At 38.1% G+C, this 24,755-nt stretch overlaps 1 protein-coding gene across 1 annotated transcript in view; it reads right to left on the minus strand.

Moving 5' to 3' along the window:
• Positions 1 to 2,588: 2,588 nt before the first annotated feature.
• The window catches only part of COL4A2 (collagen type IV alpha 2 chain), a 220,372-nt gene continuing 198,205 nt past the window's right edge, over positions 2,589 to 24,755 (minus strand). The window contains exons 31-48 of the mRNA XM_063459834.1: positions 24,247 to 24,417; positions 21,159 to 21,302; positions 19,342 to 19,467; positions 18,038 to 18,219; positions 17,360 to 17,423; positions 17,198 to 17,272; positions 16,774 to 16,881; positions 16,488 to 16,595; positions 15,685 to 15,756; positions 15,460 to 15,585; positions 14,504 to 14,620; positions 11,776 to 11,937; positions 11,585 to 11,683; positions 5,279 to 5,425; positions 5,065 to 5,181; positions 4,437 to 4,628; positions 3,332 to 3,618; positions 2,589 to 2,886 (exon numbers count right to left, since the gene is read on the minus strand). Coding sequence (XP_063315904.1) covers positions 2,632 to 2,886; positions 3,332 to 3,618; positions 4,437 to 4,628; positions 5,065 to 5,181; positions 5,279 to 5,425; positions 11,585 to 11,683; positions 11,776 to 11,937; positions 14,504 to 14,620; positions 15,460 to 15,585; positions 15,685 to 15,756; positions 16,488 to 16,595; positions 16,774 to 16,881; positions 17,198 to 17,272; positions 17,360 to 17,423; positions 18,038 to 18,219; positions 19,342 to 19,467; positions 21,159 to 21,302; positions 24,247 to 24,417 — 2,552 coding nt within the window. The 3' untranslated portion in view covers positions 2,589 to 2,631. The remainder of the gene's footprint in view (positions 2,887 to 3,331; positions 3,619 to 4,436; positions 4,629 to 5,064; positions 5,182 to 5,278; positions 5,426 to 11,584; positions 11,684 to 11,775; positions 11,938 to 14,503; positions 14,621 to 15,459; positions 15,586 to 15,684; positions 15,757 to 16,487; positions 16,596 to 16,773; positions 16,882 to 17,197; positions 17,273 to 17,359; positions 17,424 to 18,037; positions 18,220 to 19,341; positions 19,468 to 21,158; positions 21,303 to 24,246; positions 24,418 to 24,755) is intronic.

The following is a 24,755-nucleotide window of genomic DNA, read 5'->3' on the forward strand; positions in this document are numbered from 1 at the left end:
TGATTATGGACTAGCAGAATTTACAGGAACACTCCAAGCACTGTAATGGTTTACGTGTCCTGGCTGCCTCCTAGGGCAAGTATTCAAAACTTTTAAGAACAGTTTAAAAACTTACCTGGGGTCTGCTGTTTACTGCACCCCTGTAATTGGATGCTCCTGCAAGTAGCTTCTATGACAGCCATAAGCTCTAGCATGCAGGGGTGGCTCACTGGCTGGAGAGTCTCAGATGATGAGCTCGTCACTGAACCACTGGGCATACCCCAAGTAAGTTTCTCAGATGGTTTGAATGCTTATCATAGGAGGGTAGTACTGGCACTATAGTAATGCTAGAGGGCTGCAGTGGTTATGGTGCTCGAAGTGTAAAAAACAAACAAAAAACAAATTCATGCTGCGATATACTCCCCAGTGCAGACTCCACCTCTTCTGAGATCATCAATTATGATGATCTTGATCTATTCAAAAGCTTCTCATAAGCATTGTGGACAATGGCGCATGGGTGGCAGTCGCCACACTCCACCACACCAATTGAAGCATTAACAGCATTCAGCATCCTGATATGGCACGTCATGGCAGCAAACATGAAGAAATGTAAAAATTGATGGTCTTCAATGAGGAAGTGCCTAGTCTGATAGTCACTAGAAACATGGATTAGGCAAAATGGTTTGCATGCCAGAAAAAGCATAGGTCTAATGCACCAAAATCACTTCATTCAGATTAAGTGGTTTTGGTGCTTAGTGTCTCTTTAACCTATATTGCCAGGTACATAATACATAAACTTGATATTTAGTCAGGGATATGGTCTTCAGTTGTAATATAGTTACTGAAAAACAGGGAACAAAAGGTAAACATTCAGTTGCCTGGAGGCTTAATGTGATGGGACTGTTTTAACTGCTGGCGACCCACTTAAATGGCATTGAGACCTACATATGGGTTCTGACCTAGAGTCATTTCTTCAGCGATGCACCTTTTCGTAATATTGACTGTGTGATAACAGTAATAAGTATTGGTGATGCTCCTCTGGGTATAACAGATTAAATTGACATGTGAATGTAGAGAAGGCATGTCACGCTGCAGTGATAGGAGATATATATAATTCTTTAGAAATTAAAAGAAAAGAATCACAATGGAAAATATAATAGCATATATGCAAATGTTTATAGTTTTTAAATATGAAACTACATCTTCAAGTTTATTGACTAGATTCTGACTTGTTTTTGGTTTTCATTTTAGTTGCTAAAAAAAAGTGTTACGGTTAAAACCTTTATGGAGGAATTTAACTTTATTTGTTACTAAAATCTTTGTTTCCAATGATCGTGTGTTGGTAGGCATGCCAGGCACAATATGTGTAGACCTTACTGTTGTTTTCGCAGTGTTTATGAAAGCCCAAAATAGTGTCCTTGTTTAATTTTTGTTTTTCTTTTTTAGTTTTGTGCAACTAACATACATTGCTGAGACTATAACAACACAAATAATATGTACACAATGTACGTATGTATATAATATTACAATAGAAATTTGTCAACCACTTTGGAAGCTGAAACATTGGGTTAATCTAAGCATCAAAGTATTATTTATTATTGATTTTATTTTCTAAAGGAGAGTGCTTTTTGAATCTGTTTTTAGATTAAATAAGTCAACAAAAGTACACTTTGGACTACAATAATGCATTTACACAATATGAAGAAAAAATTGATCTATCATATTTTTCTGAATATTTAATGCAGGTTTTTTAAGACAAATTTCGGGTGGAAAAAAAAATCATCCTCACTGTGCCAATGAAGGCCTCTGTTGCAGGAGTGGGAGCCTGTATTACATTTCCTACTTTATTAAACACACACCAAATTCCCATTACCTGGTGTAGGCAATATTTAGCAATATTTAGCGAGATTATGGCTGTAAGAACATTATGTAGGATGTTGTCCAGAGCATTTGGAGTGCCGAGGGGTGAGACACACACAGACAAACACACACACACACACACCACCACAGATTGTTTTTCTTCTTCTAACTTTTTAGTTGAACTATATGGGTGCGTCTTATGTGTAGGTGCATCTTATATTCTGAAAAATACAGTATTTATTCCTTAGGAGGACACTGTTTACATTTTCATATATAAGGCTTTTTCTTGCTGCATAACAATGCAGTAATGGCTATGGAATAGCAATGTCATAAAAATGGTTATGAAGTGAATTTTTTTTTTACTTATTACTAGATTATGCTAAAAGAAAACCTTATTGTAACATGGGAAAAAAATTCAAATGAGTTGTATGTTTAGGTAAAATAAATAATATATAAAATATGTATTTCAAAATAATTTTAGGCTCACTTTGCAATTTCTTGGCTTCTGGCAGGTTACTCAGTAAGTTACAAGCAGAGCGGTTCACTCATACACAAGAAGTCAATACTAATACAGAGGATCTTTTACAAGCAAGAAATACTTAATTTGATGTAAAGCTTAGTGCATATTGTGGGTAATAGGCAAGATATGCATGTCAGGATATTATAACAATCAAATTCAAGGTGGTGAGGTAATAAGTTAAAGTTTAGCACCAATATAAATTTTGTTTAGTGTTTATATTTTTAATAAAAAAAAAAAAAAAATGAGATTTTCTATTGTTTTTTTTTTTTCTGTTACAAATTCTTCATGCAGACTTGGCATCGGCTGATATGAGTTCGAATCAGCCCTGCTTTCAATGTATCTGCAGAGGGTGAACTCTGGAATGTCTTATCAATAGTGGTAAGCCAGAAGCTATATTTGTTTGCAAAGTAGTGGCAGGTTCCACGAGCGCCATTACATTCAATGAACGGTGTAGCTCTAAAGTCTTCTAAACAGCTACCTGGGGAAGAGAGGGACTGTCCACCACCCTCATCTCCTGCTGCCGTGTGCTGTAGCAAAGAAAGGAGAGTAAAGTGTTAGGACTACAGACTAATGCAAACATAGACCTTTGCGGTCCCTGCAGATGTTGACTCTGACTCTCATTATTTTATAAAACAAACAACTTGACCTTTTTTTCATTATGCATGGACTAGACACATTTTATTGGAATAGTTTGTAAAATACCACTTAGAGCAATGATGTTTCATCAGATATATGGGACTTGAACAGAAGTGATGCCATCAGGAGCAATCTTTTGATGTGGACAAAGCTACAACATATTAATCTGGCCCAAGATGTATGCATTCATAATACATGTAGAATAGTGTATGGAAACTAGATCTCCACAAATGTATGTATTGTTTCTAAATGCATGCACAATACTACCAAAGCCCAAAATATCAAGCTTGCAGACTGACATCAAGCGCACACAAAATATAAAAACAAAAGTAATACCATGAGGAATGAGTATCCGATCCATAAACTCCTCCAGCCTGATGGACATAGTGGAATGGACATATCTTGACTGTGGACAGCGACTGCCACTGCTGGGGCCTCACATACAGAACAGCGGCTAATGTACGGTTTAATCTCATCTTCAACCACTGGCATCATGGGAAGAGGTGCAGTGGTTGAGAGCCAGTAGGATTTATCATTCCGGCTGGCATAGTAACACACGTCACCCGGGTTGCAGTATAGGAAAGGCATTGTACTGAAACGTTGCAAACACGACCCAGCTAAACCTGAAAAAACAAACCAGATACCCACCTTTATGTTCAGCATATATTAGTATCACATAGACATGTGCCACTTGATAAATAATTATACCATCCTGTAAATATTATTATTATTATTTATAAACCGCTAACATGACAGACAAGTATTTGAAACAAGTCGAGTTGGATGCACAGGAACAGAGGGCCCTGCTCAAATGAGCTTACGTTCTAGGCGGAATGGGGTAAAGTGGAACATGAGGTAAGGGTAGGATACATTCCATGTATGGGGAAAAAATAGGTCACTAGAATAGTTTACAGTGAAGTTCATTGGAGAGGAAGCAGGGTAGGTGAACAAGGAGGAAAGTCTACTATAAACAGTTTAATTTATATGCTTTCCAAAATATGTGAGTTTTTAATGATCTTTTGAAGGAACTGAGACTTAGTGAGAGTCTAACGAAGCACGGAAGGAAGTTCCATAGGAATGTCTCAGTCCTAGAGAACTCTTAAAGGTGGGCGTCAGAGGTGCGAGTAAGAACAGAGAATAGATGCATATCTTTTGCATATTTTTGTATTAGTGAGGATAGGTTGGTAGGGTCAGTGTTATGTAGAGATATATAAGCAAGCACCAGAATTTTAAATTGAGCCCTATATTTTCCGGAGAACCAGTATAACGACTGACAGAATATCATAAAAGAATGTTTGTGTTTTCTTGTATGTCTAAGACAGGTGAATCTGCCATACACCACAATAGTTCAAATTAATTACGTTGTTTCAAAAGTGTACACAGCATGCAACTTTGGTGAATATGTTTTTTTTCTGTAAAATAACAGTAAGTATATAAATACCCAAGTCTTGGTTGTGTGCCTTTTCTTGCCCTTCAAAGTATAATAGACTGTATCCACTCCAGAGCTTGGCCATGCCGACAGGACACATTGGTTCTTGATCAGTCTGGCTGTGCTTTACTAGAAGATAACCAATGTTGACACTTCTTCCAGGCATACCAGGTAGTCCTACATTCCCTGGTGGACCAGGGGTACCTGAAAAACATAGACAGTATTTCAGCTCCTGCACAGACACATGCATCTAATTACTGTCATCCTAATGCCAAAAAAAGAGATTTCCAATGTGTCACAGTAAAAATAATGACTAAAATTAGTTTAAGATATTATTGCCATGCCCTCTTCATTACTTTTTCTTGCCTTAAAATAAATATTGCAGATGCAGTTGGATTTCCAATGTCAAGGTAGGTGTGGCCATGCATTTGCTTTAGTAGCTGGTAGGGTATAATTACTATGGGGAGATGTTAAATACAAAGTTAATGTTGCGTAATATTATTAATATTAATATATTGTGATTGGAAAAGGGCATATCAATTTTTGCTCCTGAGAAACATTACTATGAAATGCTAAAAACAAAAACATATATATATATAGTGTATATTACCACCTGCACATTACCACCAACCCCATTCACCTTCAAAACCCACTGGCCCTCTTTGTCCTATTAGTCCTTCTTCTCCTCGATAGCCAGGTGTAGCAGGCCAGCCTTGTCTGCCAGGCAGTCCTTCTCTACCACGGTCACCTCGCACACCTAAAAGACAGAAAAACATGTGGCATGTGACAGAAAAGCAATGCTATGTTGTCTAAGTAATTCTAGAAAAATGATTTTATTATTAATATAAGCATACCTTGATCTCCAGGAGGACCTTTAGGTCCCCTTTCACCTCGTGTTCCTTCAGGACCAACAATTCCATGTACCCCAGGAAGCCCTATGTCCACTATCATCTGCATGGGCGTTGGAAGCTCTCCTTCTGCTCCTGGAGGACCTTGCAATCCTTTTAAAAGGAATGGGAACGTTATTTATGTTTGCTAATTCATATACAGTTAATGTGTACCTTCATGGTACTTTATAGACGTTTAATGTGATTTGCACTTCAAATGCAGCATGTGTATAAGGGTATGTAAACTGCTACTAACAATGTTATTTACTAAATTGTGAATTGTCATGAAATCATAATCAATTTAAACTTTTAGGCCAAAATTGCTGCAGTTGTCCAAGTTAGCTCCCAAGGAGCTACTGACAGCCGCCAGCTTTTAATATATTATATATATTTTTTTCCAAAATGGTGCAGATCAATTTGACCAGCACCATTTGTTCTATCTATATGTTGTGCGGCAGTTAGAAGGCTTCCCGCTATAGATTATCCCCACGATTGGTGGTAATGTGCAGTGACACTTATTAATGCTTTTTCCTCGATACCCTCCTAATGAACAGAGTTTGTGGGTGGGTGGGGGATGTGACAGATATGACATCACAGATCCCACTCACAAGAATAAAAAAAAAAGTGGAGGGGTAGAGCTATGGAGGATCTACCAATTGCTCTCTCACAATGTGGCCCATATACCATACTCCCAACTTTTCAAATGGACAAAGAGGAACACTTCAATTTTAGGGGTGTGGTCAGGGGTGGGGCTGCTCTAAGAAATTGTAGGTGACACTAATAATTTATGCAACTAAAATGTAATTTAGAACTAGAGCAATGTGTCTTATTTACACAGACTGATTTCTAAACACATTTATAGCAGTTTAAAGACACATTACTGGGAGTGTTATTGCTGGGAGCTCTGTTATACACTCAGACACACCAACAATATAGAGCTCCTAGAAAAGAAGGACATTAAGATAGAAAAGAGGGACAAGGGTATTCGTGCCCAAAATACTATATACAGAAAAAGGTGACTGCGCTGCCCTAAAATAGGGATACCCTCTGTCAATAAATATGTGAACAACTGAGCTGCGTTCCACAACCACCTAAAAAAAAACATTCAACTTTTTACACCCAACGAACAAAAGTTAAAATTATAATTTATTGATCCTTGCATATATAAAAGGCTATTCTCTATAACAATGTTTGCTATTTCTGTTAATATCGTTAAAAAAAACCTGCAAAAAATATAAGAAAAAAATACTGAGACTTGCACTTCCCTGTAATAACTTCTACTGTCCTCCTCCAGGCTTTCTAGCAGTTTCTAAGGTAGTTTAATAGAAAAAAATATAGTTTTGACTTCCTTTTGGTGAGTAAAGCAGGGAAGTGAGAATGTCTTTTTCCAGCAGCAACCTTGTCTCAAATGCGTATCTCCTAAACTAGGCTTTGTCAATGATACAAAGTAACAGAATGCAAGTGTCTTTATAAATCTTACTTCTAGTCACATGTTGCTCAGTTTATTTTTTTTTAATTGGTTGGTTGGTTGCTAGTACGCTAGTGTTATGCCGTTCCCCTAGGAGCCTGTTTTAAATCAATTAACTTCTCTAGTCAATGTAACCTTGATTTCGCCCGAAAAAAAGAAAAAGATATGAGGCTTTACATATCATGCACCCAAGACGTAGCTATATTATTGTGTCTGCCACCTGATATATTTTTTCTTTACTTCTTCCCTCCTACAATTGTCTGTAGGAGTTAAAAGGTTACATGTTTGGTTTTCCTACTCCGTATGATAAAATTTCTTAGTTTTGTTTTTGTTGGTAATTGTTGAATTTATGAAAAGAGAGAAGGTGGGTCAGCGCTATAAAACAAAAGAGAGAGAGCAGTACACCTAAAAAGGGAACATTTTCTCCAAAACCCTTAAACAATAATGTGAATAGGCAAAAATATTGGGTGTGCCAATGGAGAAATAAACACTAAATATAGTTACATAGTTACATAGCTGAAAAGAGACTTGCGTCCATAAAGTTCAGCCTTCCTCACATATGTTTTTGCTGTTGATCCAAAAGAAGTGTTTATTTCTCCATTGGCTCACCCTACATTTTTGCCTATACACACAATTGTTCAATTTATCTCAGTCAGATTTGGTTCTCAGCTCAGAACCCTCACTGCCTGCTTTACACACCCAACCGCCTGCATGCCTGAGCACCCGCATTCCTGCCTGCACGCCCACCTGCCTTCCTGCCTGTCTGCCCAACAGCCCGGCCATCAGACAGCCCATCAGCCTCACTGGATCACAGGTGAAAAATATCCACCCAGCTCTCCCAAAGGCATGGAAGATGGGTGGATTTAAATAATAATAAAAAAAAACAACAGTAATCTGTGAGTGTTGGGGGGAAATGTGTGTGACTGTCAATGATTGTGTGTTCGTGTGTGTGTGTGTGTGTGTTTGTATATGTCTGTCAGTGTGTCTGTGTGTTTATGTATGCCAGTGCATGTGTGTGTGTGTATAGCTGTCAGTGTGTCTGTGAATGAGTGAGTGTTTTTCTGTCAGATTGTGACAGTGTGTCTGTGAGTCAGTGTGTCTGTGAGTAAGCATGTGTCTGTGAATAAGTGAGTCTGTGTGTCTGTCAGTGAATGTGTGTATGTCTGTCAGTATGTGTCTGTGAGTCAGTGTGTCTGTATGTGTGTCTGTCAGTGATTTTTCAAGTGAGACAAATACTACATACAAAAGAAAATTTGCCCCCAGCTTTGCAAACTTATTCATGGGTGACTGTGAAAAAGAATGTGTGAAAAGATCATAAGTGGAGAGACGACATCAGTGTATATAAAAGATACATAGAGGATAAAATTCTTATCTGGAAAGAAGAGAGTAATAATTTAGAGTAATTCTTAAAATATTTGAACTTAAACACTTGGGGTGTGAAACTAACAACTACACACAGCAAGATATCAGTAGAATCATACTTTTTATATATAAATGAAAAAAGAAGAACTGAAAACAAAGACTTTTTTCAAAGAGGTTGATGTTAACAGCTTTATCCTGAAGAAGAGCTGTCACTACCCACCATGGCTGAAAAACTTACCTAATAATGAATTTAAGATACTACGGCACAATTGTACAGACAAAGAAGTGTACTTGGAACAAGCAGAGATCATGAAACACAAATTCTTAGAAAAATAATTTAAAGAAGAGGAACTGATCACAGCAATAAAGGAAGTGGAAAATATGGACAGATCCACTATGACAATCAAATATCCAGCATAATTGCCCTCCCATTTATTCTTGATTATAATCAAACAATTGTGCTCCTTAAAATAATAATTAACAGACATTGGAATCTGCTAAGGAAAGACAATATTCTACAGAAGAACATTCCGTTTAAACCGAGCAATATCTTCAGAGGCGCAAAAAACATTAAAAGCAAATTAATAAGAAGTCATGGAGTTCCAAAGAAGAAATTGAATACCAGAAGTAGGAAGAAAGGCTTTTGTAGAAACAACAATTGCATTTCTTGGAAGAACATTAAAAGGAAAACTCTTAAAGGTGTCCAAAGATTGCTTCGACACATACAAAAGAAACTTTCAAAATAAAATATTTCCTCGCATGTGATAGCAGTAATGTAATATATGTCCTCAGATGCCCATGTGGACTGCAATACGTGGATAGAACCCCCATAGAACCACCATAAAAACACCACCAAAATACGTGAACACATGCACAACATCACTATTGTGAGCACTCAGCCCTCAGCACTCAGTATCGGCACATTTTGCAGAAATGCATGACGCTGATGCCAGTCTCCTAGACTTTGAAGCTATTTGTCATGTGACAAAAAATTGGAGAGGAGGGGACCATATTAGGGAATGTGGTAAAAAAAAAATTTAGTGGATCTTCCTATTAAACACACTTCAACCGAATGGTCTAAATGTAGAATTTGCACTTTGTCGTTTATTGGACCAATAACTACTCTGTAGTGAAAAATTAGATCTGTCTATAATCTTGAATGGTTTCTTAGTTTTTTGTTGTGTTTTTTTTTATTTTTTAATGAATTACAACAATTATTTACACATACAAGTGTTGATAGTGTGGACTGTAGACTGTAAGCTCGTTTGAGCAGGGTCCTCTCCAACCTATTGTTCCTGTAAGTTTTCTTGTAATTGTCCTATTTATAGTTAAATCCCCCCCGCATAATATTGTAAAGCGCTACGGAATCTGTTGGCGCTATATAAATGGCAATAATAATAATAGTGAAGACATGAATACATGGTATATTAATGGAATATAATTTGGCACTAAAGTATAAAAGGAAAGGAAAATGGAAGGGGGAAGGAGAAAGGAGAAGGGAAAAGTAAAAGAAAAAAGAAAATTAATCAGAACAAAATCTGACCGAGATACATTTTTAATTACCAACAAAAAACAATCTAAGCAATTTGGTCATAAGGAGTAGAAAAAAAACAAGCGTGTATCCTTTTAATTCCCATAGACATTTGCAGGAGAGAAGAAGTAAATAAAAATAAAATATATCAGATGGCCAACACAGGAATATAGCTACTTCTTGGGCACATATGTAAAGTCTCATGACTGGTTTTATTTTTGACAAAATCCAGTTCACACTGACTAGAGAAGGTAATTGATTTAAAACAGGCTCTTAGGAGAACAGGTGAACTGAATAACACTAGCATACCAGCGATTAACTTCCAACCAATTAAATATAAACTGAGCAACATGTGACTAGCAGTAAAATCTGCATTCTGTTACTGTGTACCATTGACAAAGCCTAGTTTGAGACAAGGTTGCTACTGGAAAAGACCTTCTCACTATCCTGCTTCACACACCAAAAAAAAAGTTTAAACTATTTTTTTTTTTTTTTACTAAACTACCTCAGAAACTCCTGGAGAGCCTGACAGTGGACAATGGACGTCATGACAGGGAAGTGCAAGTCCCGGTACTTTTTTCTTATTTTGAATTTTTATAATTAAATGTATTAATTTTTTTAAAATTTTTATTTTTGCTTTTTTTTTTTGTTTTAAATGTTTGTGTTTTTTTTAATGATATTAACATAAATTGGAAATACACACACACACACACACTATATATATATATATATATATATATATATATATATATATATATATATATATATATATAAGATGCACACTATAACAGGCACAATAATCAAGTGAAATACACCTATATACCACAAAATTCTTACGAGCCCCAAGGCAGAAACACAAGTCACTAACTCCCCCCATTTGGCCTTTTTTGGGGGCTGAAAAAAGAAGATTTTACAAGAAAGAAAACATCGAACGGTAAGTTTTTTTTTTTTTACAGGTACTTAGTTAAAGGTCCCCCCATCATTATTTTTAGGGTGAGGGGGGTAGGTAGGGGGATATTTTTTATTGGGGGGGAGAGGTGACTAGGGGTTTGGGGACCCCTGTCACCTGGGGGGGACATTGTTTTTAGGGCCCCCACCCGTCGCTGAGGGGTGGGGGCCAGGGGGGAGGACACTAGGTCCCCCCCTTATTACAATTTAGGGCACCTACCCGCCACTCAGGGGTGGGGGCCCAGGGGGAGGACATTAGGTCCCCCCTATTCTGATTTAGGGCCCCCACCCACAGCTCAGGGGTGGGGGACTGGGGGAGGACAATAGGTCCCCCCCATTATTTTACATTAGGGCCCCCACCCGCCGCTCAGGGGTGGGGGGGGGGGGGGGGGGCGGCAATAGGACCTTATTTTTTATTTTATTTTTACAGTGAGCACCCACTGGGTAAGTATATTAGTACTTAGGCAATACTGTGCTTCGGAACTTCGGCACTTTGGCACTTCAGCACTTCGGCAATTTGGACATTCGGAAGTACCCGAATGTCCGAATTGTCTGTAATTCGTCCGAATTCATATTCGGACCGAAACGAATTGCACATGTCTATATGATACGCAACTCAGTTGTTCACATATTTGACAGAGGTTATGTCTATATTAGGGAAAGCGCTGTCCCCCTTTTCTGTATATTTTTCCTAATTGGACTAGCTGCCTCTCTCTCATAGTTTTATCCATTTCCCTTCCCCCCTCCTTTTTTTTTTTAACTCTGCTCCACTATTTTTCTTACCAAAATAGGGACTGTCTGTTCTAAATAGGGGCACTTGGGAGGTACGATTCCCTGCATACATTTGGCAGTATTCCTGACATCATCCTCCATTGGCAAAGTAAGCTGACATACATGACTGAAGATCTATTCTTGATCTACAAATGGCAAGCAAGCACACTGTAATATTAATATTGCCACTTACCAGTAGGCCCTGTGTCACCCTTGGGTCCTTTAGGTCCTCTGTCCCCAGTTGGTCCAATGACACCAGTAAACCCCATAACTCCTTGGTCCCCGTTTTGACCTGAGGATATAACAGATACGTGGATATTTTATAAGTGTACCTTGATGCAAAACAAAGCAGCCATGAGCTGTAAATAGAAACATTCACTGTACCCTTTAGTCCAGAAACACCAGTAATTCCAGTCTCTCCCGGTTGACCAACATCACCAGGGACTCCTTTGAATCCAAAATGTCCCTGTAGGCCTACTAATCCTTCATCTCCTTTTCTTCCTGGCCAGGAGGACAGACCAGGAATACCACGTGGACCAGGTGAACCTGAAATAAATTTCAGTTAGATCAGTAAACTAAAAGTCAAAGAAATTGTTAGTATTGCATATTGTAAAGTAATTCACCACAAATAAACCAAAATCAAGCAACAAAACTCTCCTTTTCTTGCTGTTCATTAACTGTAATTCTTTAAGCCAAAAATTAACATGTGATTGTGTAATTTATTATACAGGTGGTCCTCACTTTACGACCTACCTGTTTTACGACGGCTCGCACTTACAACCAGCTCTGTAGCGTGGGGATTCAAGGGAGTCCCCACTTTAGAGAGTTGGTCTATGTTGGTGAATTTTCCCCGAAAATGGATTTTAGCGATTCCCTGCGCTAGTGAACTGGTCTATATTCGAGGGAATTGACCCGAACGTAGACCTTACTGACCAATTCATTTTATGACCGGGACGGAAGAACGGAACCCGGTCGGTAAGTGAGGAGTGTCTGTAAATGGATATTTATTTATTGAAGCAATGTTCTAACCACCACATTCACAATTGAGCGCTTTAAGTCGTCAAACCATTTTATGTAGTCAAACCAAATTAGAATGGTTTGACTTCTTACCTGGGGTCCACTGGGCACTGGTTCATGCCTCAACTACTTCAGGGTCAGAAGCTCTCTGAGCTAAGCCTGGTGGTGCAAGGTTTAGTTCATAGACTGAGAGCACTATGCTGATAATCTAAGCCAATGAACTATCCCTGCACTTCAGGGCGTATCTCAGAAGAGCTAAAAGAATCCCCTAAGCAGGGGCTTCCAGCTATGTCAGAAGTAGTGAAGTTAGAGAGCAGTGCTCCGCAAACCCTAGGTAAGAAGTCAAACTGTTCTAAAATGGTTTGTCTACTTACAATTGAGGGATGCCAGGGCTCCCCTGGCATTATAAGCGCTACATTGGGCTGTAGTGGTGGTAGTGGTCATGGTGCGTGGAGTTTATTGAAAAACTGTACATTAGTGGATACTCATCCCATAAAATTCTAGTTTACAGAAATAGGTACTTTTTATCATAGCAAGACTTGCTCACTAAAAGTGCTGGGCATGTGCCAGCATCCTATCACTTTTACCCAAAATATGGGTAGTCTAATGAAGCAAATTTCTGCATTAGCACAGCCACATCAGATGGGCCAATGTATCAAGTGCCAAGGGAGCCTCATTTTGTTTCAAATTAATTAAAGATGTTTCGGCACAAGTCGACAGGGAGGCACCCATAAAGTCTTTGTACTAGAAAATCAGCTGTGGTAGTTATAGTGCTTACAGCACACCCTTACAGTGTATGTAGTGATCAACTGTTACATTGTTATACGTTTGGTGATCAACAACACACACACTATACTTTGGCAGTGAAAAGTGTAGATTTGGCTATTTATGAGAGCTCAAAGAAATGGTCTTTCAGAGATGCCCATCGCAAGCAGTTGCTCAGACAGCATCCTCTATCAATCATACATCTCTCACTTGCAGCCAGCCTGGTATCTTCGATTTGAAAGCGTACATAGCATAATTGCACCGATTGCATCGTATACCGTTGATAACTGTTACATTATTGCTTATTTTTTCAGCTGTTGAATTGTTACATTATTGTTCATATCAGGCAAGGTTTCATTATTATTATAAGCTTCAATGTAAAAGGGCACAACTTCCTTTTGATTGTTTTCTGTTCCTCTTGGGCTAGAAATTGAAAGGGTTATCTTAGCATTAACATATTGCAGCCTACTGTTTGAGTTATGTGATGTATATTATGTTTTATTTTATCTTTAATTTATTTTTATTTTATTACATACTTCATTTTCATGGGGAATTTTGCAGACCCTGCGTTTATTGCGTCTGTAAAGACCTTAGTTATGTATTTTGCTAAAGCCCAGATAATAGTAGCACATGAACAGATATATTATTGTTTCTGCTGCTGGTATTAGACACTGCTGGGTTATTAGAAGTTTCTGTGTAAAAGGGTAAAACTTCCTTGATTGTTATTTGTACTAATGTAAATATTACCAGCACATTTGGCAAATGTTGGTGATAAAATAATACTAATGAAGGTGTCAAAAAGCTTGTATTCCTATACCCTGGTGGGTTTGCATTCTAGTAGTAAACCATTTGCAAAGACTGAGCTTTAAAACTGCAATCCAGACCTTGCATATAAGTCCTATAACTTCCAAAAATTCATTGAAATGCTAGATATATGCAACATTTCGGCAATCAGGACTAAAAAGTAAATGTATTTTAACTAATTTTTTTTCAGTAAAACTAGACGTGTAGAAATTCTAATATGGAAAACTGAAAAAAAAAGTTTATTTTAATTTTTAAAAAATTCTCAATATTTTACTCATGCTTAACATTGTGTTATGTATGCTAATAAGGTGTCAGGAAAAAAAAAATGCAATTTATACCTTTCAAACAACCAAACGTAACATGGTTATGGTTCACTCAAAAGAATAGTTAGATTATGGTGGAATAAACACATAGCAAAAGTGTTAATAAGGTCATGATTGTGAATTCACTGAATATTGGATTACGTCTAGTATGTGAGGGAGTTGATAACTACCCATGTACAGCCAAAGCAAAACAAAGATGTTACCTGGTGAACCACTTGGCCCTGGAAATCCCACATCTCCAGGAATTCCAGATCTATTGAACGACCCAGGGAGCCCACGAGGTCCAGGAATGCCAGGAGAACCAATATTGCCAGGTAGACCTAGAAGAGAAAAGAAGGCCAGGTCCTAAGATTCAAATGAGTATAAATTCCATGATACAGAATAAATTGCAGAACAAATAAAGATGCTGTTTTATGAGTAAGCTTGTAAGTTGGTATTAAAGAAAAAATGTCATCATATCAGATCAAGGTCACCAATTTCTTCCATGAGTAGTTCCACCAAACATATGTTTTTTAACTTATATCATCAGTGTAGATTTAACTAAATTATTATTAGGAATATTTTGCATGTGGTTTAGCTAGACAAAACATATTTATAACATCATGGTGGAAGATAATACAGTTTAATTTCTCTCTTAAAAGAGTACATAAAAGAGTATGCCAAACACCATAACTTCTTCAGTATGCTGTACTGGTTATGGTGCCAAGAGTGCATCTCAACCCCTCCAATACAAGTATATAAGTAGTGAAACTGTTTGCAAATGGTTCAAAAACTTACCTAGGGTCTGCTTGGTGTCAGTTACCTCCTCCCTGAGAGCCAGAAGTTATCTTCATAGGTATAAGTCTAGCGGTGCAGCTGGGCAATCAGCTGACATTGTCAGTGAACGAGCTGGCCCTATCTCAGGAGATTTAACAAAAGCTCTGTGCAGGAGCTTATGGCTCTCAGTGGAGGAAGTGACAGACAACTTGCTGACCCCAGGTACGTTGTTAAACTATAGCAAATGGTTTGACTATTTACATGGGGGGGTGGAGGGGTTGCACTACGACAACCTTCTATCATAAGCTCTACAACACACTGTAGTGGTTATGATGCTTCAAGTGTTCCTCTAAACATATCTGAAAAAAAATGACATGTATATTCATATGTAAATATTACTTACCTGGGTGTCCTCTGCTTCCCTTAGCACCAGAATTACCAGGTAATCCTCCACTTGTGCTAGATTCTCCTGGTTCACCCTTCTCACCTGTAGCACCTTTTATCCCTTGTGCACCTATAATATCTGGGCCTGTTTAAGAGAAATTGCATATAGATCCATTATTTTGGACAAGTTGAAGCAGTGCTTGATTGACAGCACCTTTGATAGTAGTTTTGGCAGAAGTTGTACCTGGCTCTCCTGATATCCCTTTATTGCCTCGCAAGCCATATTCCCCAGTATTGCCTCTTAAACCTGGAAAACCTGTCACAGAAACACATACACAACTATCATTAGACCTATTGAATCAATGAGGCAGTATGTATTTTAGATATTGCATTTATTAGTATGTGTTGACTTAGATATCATCTACCTAATGGGCATTTGTTTAATTTAAAGGAACAACCTATCATTAAATCTACAGCCTATTATTGCCACTAGTGCAAGATTGGATGGATAATGCGGAATTAAACACTTCATCATTATCATGTCAGCAACTGCGGATAGAGTGCCAGAAGAACACTGTTTTTTTGTGTGAAACCACTTGAAAATGGTTGAAAAAAAAAAAAATTAAAGTCTTAATATAATATATAAGTATAATTAATAAGAGCAGAATAAATTCTTGGAAACATTCATGGACATATAAGGGCTTTAGAAGTATGTGGATATAAACACAAATAAATATTTCCAGTCATCATAAACCATATGAAAGGGAAGAGATCAGATATCATAGAAAACTGCTATAGACTGCTATAGAAGCTCATGATTTTTTTTTGATGCCAGAAAGAGGATGTAAAGCCTCAGTTTGATGGTCCTAATAAACGGTTACCTTACCAAAAGCGCTTCACATTGAATTATATAAATTAAGAAACAGCTAATGGCCATTGGAGTTAATACATAACCTCCATTTATTTAAATAGTCATAGGGATTTAGGCTAGTGTACAGGTAACATTTTTCTACTTATGGAATTCCATTACTGCTTTGAGATATTTACCTTGCAGACCAGGTAAACCAGGATTGCCAGTGTTTCCTTTATCACCATATAGACCTGGGACACCATGGTCACCCTGAGAACCCTTTAATCCCAGCTGACCCGGAAATCCTATTGTAAAAGAAATAGCTATGAACAGTTAGAGTGAATTTTTTGCATAAAATAATCAGGGAACAGAAACACAGTACAACAGGGATTTGTAGACACTGAGTTAATAAGAGATACAAATTAATAACAAAGACAAGAAGAGAGACCCACGACTGACATATCACTAGTACACATAATGTACCTGGTTGTCCTGTCTGTCCCGGTGATCCAGTTTCTCCCTTCATTCCTTCAATTCCTGGGAAACCAAAATTTCCAACAGTACCTTTCTCTCCAGTTATTCCTTTCCCTCCTAGAAAAAAATATACATTATAGTATAGATTCTCAAGAAGCATAAAGCTGCAAAAGTTGGAGGTTTCGTGCAATGGGATAGTAATAAGCGAAGTTCACTTTCAAACATACACAATTAACACCTTAAATAGCCTGGATAATTTTTATGAGAACACATAAGGAATAGATTCATGTTAAACAAATGGAAAATGCTTCTACACTGAGATTTTATTTTACCATTTTTATTATGTTACATTGCCTTACAGTTTATGATGTGAGTATCAACAGGTAAAAAAAAAAAAAAACAGATTCACTCTACATAGAGCTGAAATAAATACCTGGAAATCCAGTAGCACCGGGTTCACCGGTTAACCCCCTCTCCCCTGGTAAATCTATAGTGTCCCCTGGATCTCCTGCAGGTGACATAGAATACATCAAATATACATTTTCAGTTCACAATATCCGAATTACGTTGATTTGCCATTGTCTCTGATTCCTACCTATTTCTCCAAGAACACCTTTTTCCCCTGGAAAACCATAAAAACCAGGCAGACCTTGTGAACCCTACAAAATGACAAAATGCATACAATTTAACAGCTATGTTTGGATTAGATAAAGAAACAAGATGCCGTTTCTACATACTTTCCCACTTGTGTATAACCATTTAAACCACTATAGATAGGAACAAAATGTACTCTCTCTGTCAGTTTGGCTTTGCTTCAAGAAGAGTTCAATATCTACAACTTGATCCATTTGTAGTAGTGGAGTAATAAACCTGTATAATAAGATACACTTGTTAAATAGATCTTTATTGAAAATAAATTAAAGCTCCTTCGATGTTCAACCACATCTTTCCCAAGCCCTGATAGTTGCTGACTACAACGTCAGAGAATAAACTATAGAACATTGGCCAAAATCATTACTTACAGTCATAAAGTCCATAAATGTTTTTGAAATAATGAAAAAATATATTCTAGAAACACCATGGTGAACCTGAAGTTTGTTTAAAGGTCATTATAGTTTCTCACTTTATGTATGTGTGGATGTTTTCTACCTTCTACGTTTTTTCTCCCTTCTAAATGAGACCTGCTATATCTAAACCTTTTATTGCACAAAAGTAAATGTTTTTGTACTTTAGAAATAATTAAAAAGATCCTTCTAATTGAGGATAATCTTACTCTGGGACCCGTAAATCCAGGAAATCCACCCATGCCGGGTGGACCAACTTGTCCTGGTACTCCTGGATGACCTTCAAAGCCTCTTTGTCCACTTTCTCCTTTATCACCACTTTCAGTGCTTGGCATTCCTGGTGAACCCGATTCTCCAGGCTTACCAGGGTGACCCGGCATCCCTTTAGTGCCTAACAAAACAAAAAGATTTATGAACTTCCAATAACCGTTTATCTCTGCACACATTAAAGTTGTTTTAAGAACAGAATCTGGAGTATAGAGGAACAATAACAACATTCTTTGACTACACTGCAAAATGTTTATTGAAATAATAAAAACAATATATATTTCCTGATATTTTTTACTCCCACCCATAAAAAAATATTTGTAGAATTGCTGTGAAAGTTTTTATTGGTAGTATTTTAATAATATTGATTTTGCAATTGTTATCTCCACAGGCTCACGAAGTATATGATTGTATGTTACTGTAGTTTACAGTTAAATGCATTTCAATCAGCTGCATTGAGTAAACGTGGTGGTGGTTGGGGTTACCAGTAAATATAAAGAATGATTGAATCATTCTCTAGAACAGTGGTTCCCAATCTAATTTTAAGGTACATCATTAGTTCAGGATTTAGTGTCAACCATTTCTCGTTTCTCTGCTCCTTTGTGAATTCAGGACAAAACTTGAAATGTTAGTGTGCTTTGAGGATTTGTATTGTGAACTGTTCTAGAAGCATGACTTGAACTCATATTACACTCATACTTTTTCGGTAAATAGAAAATAACATTCTAGCATTTGACTGGTTACATTGTGAATTGCAGTCAACAACTGAAGTGACAGAGTTTGAACACCCCAAGAACAATAATAACTACTAAACACTCTAATGGGTGTGGGCAAAGGAGTGCCCCAGCTCCCCACCTCTAATCAGCCTTCAGATAAGCTCTCCTAACTTAAACCCTGCAGTGCATGGCCAGCTCATTTGATCAGTGCATCAGCTGATAGCTCTCAGCCTTAAGCCTTGCAATACTCAGAGTGGAGAGCTTCTGGGCTCAGAGTGGAGAGCTTCTGGCTGAGAGGTGGAAGTGGACATCTCCTGACCACCCCAGTTAAGAAGACAAACTGTTACTCAATAGTTTAAGTGCTTACATTGGGGGTTGCCAGGACACTCCTGGCACCATAATCACTACAGTACCCTGTAGTGGTTGTTCTTGTGCCTAAAGTGTTCATTAACATGGTGGGCTTAAAAAATAATTTTAGCAAAATCCTAAAAAATGCATTTTACTGTAAAATCACTAAAAGGAGGGCTTACCTTTATCTCCAGAGAATCCTTTAAACCCATCGATACCCTGTTCTCCTTTCGCCCCTTTCACTTCCATCATCATTTCGGGCTTTATATGAGGTGGTGCTCCTGGTGTTCCAACCTCCCCACGATCCCCTTTAAATTAAATCAGAAAAAAAAGTATTACAGGGAACAATTTCACTCAGTTCCAATTTAAATAGGAAGGTATATTTAAGAGGGATATTATACCATACTTGTTATATGTGTCGTAAGTTAATATATCTATGTTACCTAATATTAAACATTGAATGTGATGGCAGATAAGAACGGCCCATCTAGTCTGCCCAATTTTCTAAATACTTTCATTAGTCCCCGGCCTTATCTTATAGCTAGCCTTATGGGATAGCCTTATGCCTATCCCACGCATGCTTAAACTTGTTCACTGTGTTAACCTCTACCACTTCAGCTGGAAGACTATTCCATGCATCCACTACCCTCTCAGTAAAGGAATACTTCCTGATATTATTTGTAAACCTTTACCCATCTAATTTAAGACTATGTCCTCTTGTTGTGGTAGTTTTTCTTCTTTTAAATAAAGTCTCCTCCTTTACTGTGTTGATTCCCTTTATGTATTTAAATGTTTCTATCATATCCCCCCGTCTCGTCTTTCCTCCATACTATACGTGTTTTAACCTTTCCTGGTAAGTTTCATCCTGCAATCTATGAACCAGTTTAGTAGCCCTACTCTGAACTCGCTCCAAAGTATCAATATCCTTCTGGAGATACGGTCTCAAGTACTGTGTACAATACTCCAAGGGAGGTCTCACCAGTGTTTCTTCCCATGTGGACATATTTAACTTTGTTTTATAACCCTTGCATGGTGCTCAGCAGTAACTTTCTTCCTCTGGTCAATTTCACTGTCACTTACTTAGAGCCACAGAGCACAGGAAACCCCTTTGGGTTGGATGAGTAAGACTCATGCCAACAATCTGGTATGTAGAAGGTAAAGTTTGTTGGATTAGTTCCACTAACAACCACTAGGGAATGCAAAGAGTACCACAATCACATAAAATATAATTTCTTTCTTACTCTAGTTTTTCAAAGGAATGCACTAAAAGGAGCTAGGAGTGCTCCACTGTTAAGAGTCAAACAGCTTTCAAATAATATGACACATACTTGCAGCCCACTGGAGCCTGCAGTCCATCCGCTAACTGTTTCCAGTAACATTATTACAAAAGACTGAAAGAACATAAGGAGATGTGTAATTACTGGAGTAGTGAAACTTCATATAATATCCTATTGTTAGAATGAATGGGGGTTTTGCACAGATTCAGTTTTTTGAACAGGGCCCTACATATAGTAATTGCGGTCCCTTGTGTCAATGCTAAATTTTTTAGAGAATATATACTATACTTAAGACAAGATAAGGTGCGGGAATCAAAAGAGCATAGAGTCTGTTGGCAATCATTCTGCTAAGAGAGGCTTAAATATTCAGCATTATTTGGCTTACCCCTATAAATTTATGGAAAAGGTCATTGTGTACCATTAGAAGGGACTAATGAAAAGTGCTTGCCAAATTGCCATAAATGTGTTATATATCATATACGATTTAAAACATGTGCCACTGAGGTCATTTAAAAAAATGATTGATCACCCAGCTAAAACCGTGTCCCAAATTTGGATCTCAATCAAAAAACATTTTAAGAACCACCTCTCTAAAAGTACAGTTTGCTGTTGACCTTCACACAAAGTATCAGCATTACAACACTTACCTTCTTAGCTGACTCTCACATATGAAGTGTGTTCGATATAATTTGCAAAATAAAGAGAACATTTGTTACAAATACCTTTTGTTCCTGAAACTCCTTGATTTCCTTTCACCCCCGGAAAGCCAGGGTTGCCAGTCCCTCCCTTAAGTCCATTCCAGGCAGGCCTTCCCTTCACACCTTTCATACCCTGGAAGCCTTCCATTCCTGGGGATCCTTTCACACCTTTAGGATTTTGAAAAAAATGAAACATCTTCAACAGTGTTTAAAGAAGAATGTTTGAAGGTTAATAAGATAAGTGATACCTTGTTCAATACCACCCAGGCAAAGAAAATTCCCAATGGTTATACATTCACAATGTTACCATTGCCTCCTTAAGCTACATACCGTAGCATGTATTCTTTGGTTCCCGCTACTTTTAAGACCAAAACCCCCCCAGGTTTCAAACTCCATTGTTTTTTTTAAATGTAGGATAAATATAGAGTGCCCTAAGCTGCACTGAGCAACTATTCAATAAAATACCGCTTTCAGCTCTCCCATACTGTCTGACAACTTTTAACCCTAGGCCTTTGTGTATGGCTGGCCTTACTCATCAACATATTCCATTGCATAATGATACTCTTATACAATCCGAGGTCATTCAGAAACAATATACATTGCAAGAACTTTCCTTACACTCTTCCCTCGACTCCAATCTCTCATTTCCCATCTAAAATGAAAAGGGAAGTTTGGTGGTGATCTTTTACCCCCACTCACTCCCATGTAGCACATGTGTATTGATGGCAAACTTCATTCTGATTGTAAACTGATCTACATGTGTTACAACGAACATCTACAAATTTGGATTTGCAGTGCGTTACCTCACCAATTCAATTGTCCAGAATACAGAATGTGCAGAAATAATTACGCTGTTCATCTTCCCTCTTTGAACAGTAAAGAAATAATATTTATAAGTGGTATATGGTAGACATGTGCAATTCGTTTCGGTCCGGTACTTCCGAATGTCCGAATTGCCGAATTGCCGAATTTCCGAAGCACAGTATTGCCTAAGTACTAATATACTTACCCAGTGAAAGAAGAAAAATGTTACATTGTAAACAATTTTAAATAAAAAGTATACAAACATAGCCAGGATTCAGCTGTAAGCATTTGCAACACTTACAACAATCAAGTAACACACATTCATATAAAATGTAAGTTACTTGGCCAGTCAATGTAATGACAGGAATGAATAAGTAGATAACTCCCTAATTCCCACGGTATTACGGAGCTATCTACTAAAAGGCTGGAAGACCTAAATTGGTCTTTCAGCCAAATTTACTAATACTAAGCAAAGATTACTTAGTATTAGTAAATGATGCCCCTACTCGCTATACCGCGAGTAGGTTGCATGTCTATTAAACAGTGAGCAGCCCCCCTCCCCCAGTGGTGGGTGGGGCCCCTAAATACTAATAAGGGGGGAACCTAATGCCCTCCCCCCTGGCCCCCACCCCTGAGCGGCAGGTGGGGGCCCTAAAAACAATGCCCCCCAGGTGACTAGGGATCCCCAAACCCCTAGTCACCTCTCCCCCCCAATAAAAATTACCCCCCTACCTACCCCCCTCACCCTAAAAATAATGAGGGGGGGACCTTTAACTAAGTACCTGTAAAAAAAAATAAAACTTACCATTCAATGTTTTCTTTCTTCTAAAATCTTCTTTTTTCAGCTCCAAAAAAGGCCAAATAAAAAACCATAACAACCGACGCAATTATAAAAAAAAACAAAAAACGAGCGCAAAAAAAGAATCCTTCTTCACCCATGGAGGGCTCCGCGCAGACTGAGCTCTGCATGGTGGGGGAAGGCTTATAAAGCCTTGCACCGCCCTGCAGTTAGGCTCAGAGCACTCTGATTGGTGGGTTTAAGCCATCCAATCAGAGTGCTTTGACAGGTAAATGAAGAGACTGACAAGGTAAGTCTCTACATTTACCTGTCACAGCACTCTGATTGGTTGGTTTGAAATCCACCAATCAGAGTGCTCTGTGTCATTTTACACAGCGTGGGAAAGTTATTTGGAATTTTCCCATGCTGTGTAATTTGACTCATAACTCTCTGATTGGTTACTTAATCCACCAATCAGAGAGTTATGAGTCAAATTACACAGCGTAAGGACACTAGCCCCCCCCATTATTAGTATTTAGGGACCCCACCCGCCACTCAGGGGTGGGGGCCAGAGGGGAGGACATTAGGTCCCCCCCCCTTATTCTTGTTTAGGGCCCCCACCCACCGCTCAGGGGTGGGGGCCAGGGGGAGGACATTAGGTCCACTATTTTTTTTTTTTTTACGGTGAGCAGTCACAGGCTGCTCCCTGTTTACTAGACATGCCCCTACATGCCCCCGGTATAGCGAGTAGGGGCAAAATTTACTAATACTAAGTAATTTTTACTTAGTATTAGTAAATTTGGCTGAAAGACCAATTTAGGTCTTTCAGCCTTTTGGTAGATAACTCCCTAATACTGTGGGAGTTATCTACCAAGCGGCTGCAAGAGAAGTCCCGAGGTGCCAAAGTCCCAAAATTCTGAAATGCCGAAGTTCCGAAATTACGAAGTGTCGAAGTGCCAAAGTGCCGATGTTGCCAAATTTCCGAAGTGTCGAAGTGCCAAAGTTGCTAAGTTCCGAAGTGCTGAAGTGCCAAAGTTGCCGAATTTCCGAAGTGTCGAAGTGCCGAAGTTCCGAAGTGCTGAAGTGCCGAAGTTCCGAAGTCTTGAAGTGCCGAATTGCCGAAGTCCCGATTTGCAAAAATCCTGAATTTCGGAATGCCGAAACGAACCGAAAATTTTCCCCATGCACATGCCTAGTATATGGAATCTTTCCATTTAAACAAATATTTTCCTAACACTTCAAAATTATGCTGTTTTTTTCACTGATTACCTACTTCCGGGTTCTTACATTGTTCATTAGAAAATAGTCCCATTTTTCCATACTCTTTTTCTTTAAATATAAATATATATTTTGTAGATTGATAGCACATACTGTGTTAAGCAATCTAAATTGCATTTGTATTCTATACTTTTCTCAATGTTCATTTAACATTATACAGATTTCTTTTTTCCTTTCTGTACCCAGTTCCTTTATCTGAAACTAATAAAGTACAAATGCTAAAAAATTATCACCATTACCATAGTATATTACCTTTCACACCTGGATGTCCATGCATGCCAGGCAAGCCAGGGAAACCTGGTTCACCTGGTTTGCCTCTTACACCAATAAATCCCACATCTCCATAATCTCCAGGTGTTCCCTTCATGCCAACAGGACCAGGTGGTCCTTGCTCTCCTTCATCTCCTCTTTGTCCACGAGGACCTATGTGGAAAGTGGACAGTGCCAATTAAAGCAACAACTTCATAAAAACACAATATAAATCTTTTCCTCCAAGTACAAGCAATGTTATGGCACAGTTTCCATGTATTAAACCTTGTGTAAAGTGCACAGAGCAAGTTATAGATCAACTTTAATACGCTTTTTCCATTTTACAAAAATATCGTAACTTTTTAATGTGGATGTTCCTAGAGAAATTAAGGTAACATAATTGACTGGAATACAGCATGCAAACAACAAAATATTCCATGTTGCCTAAAGTTAACATTCCACTACTAGACGTTTGATGTATTGACTCTAATGTAGAAGCTAAAAGGAGAATG

The sequence above is a fragment of the Pelobates fuscus genome, chromosome 1 (genome assembly GCF_036172605.1).
Source record: "Pelobates fuscus isolate aPelFus1 chromosome 1, aPelFus1.pri, whole genome shotgun sequence".
Lineage (NCBI taxonomy): Eukaryota > Metazoa > Chordata > Amphibia > Anura > Pelobatidae > Pelobates > Pelobates fuscus.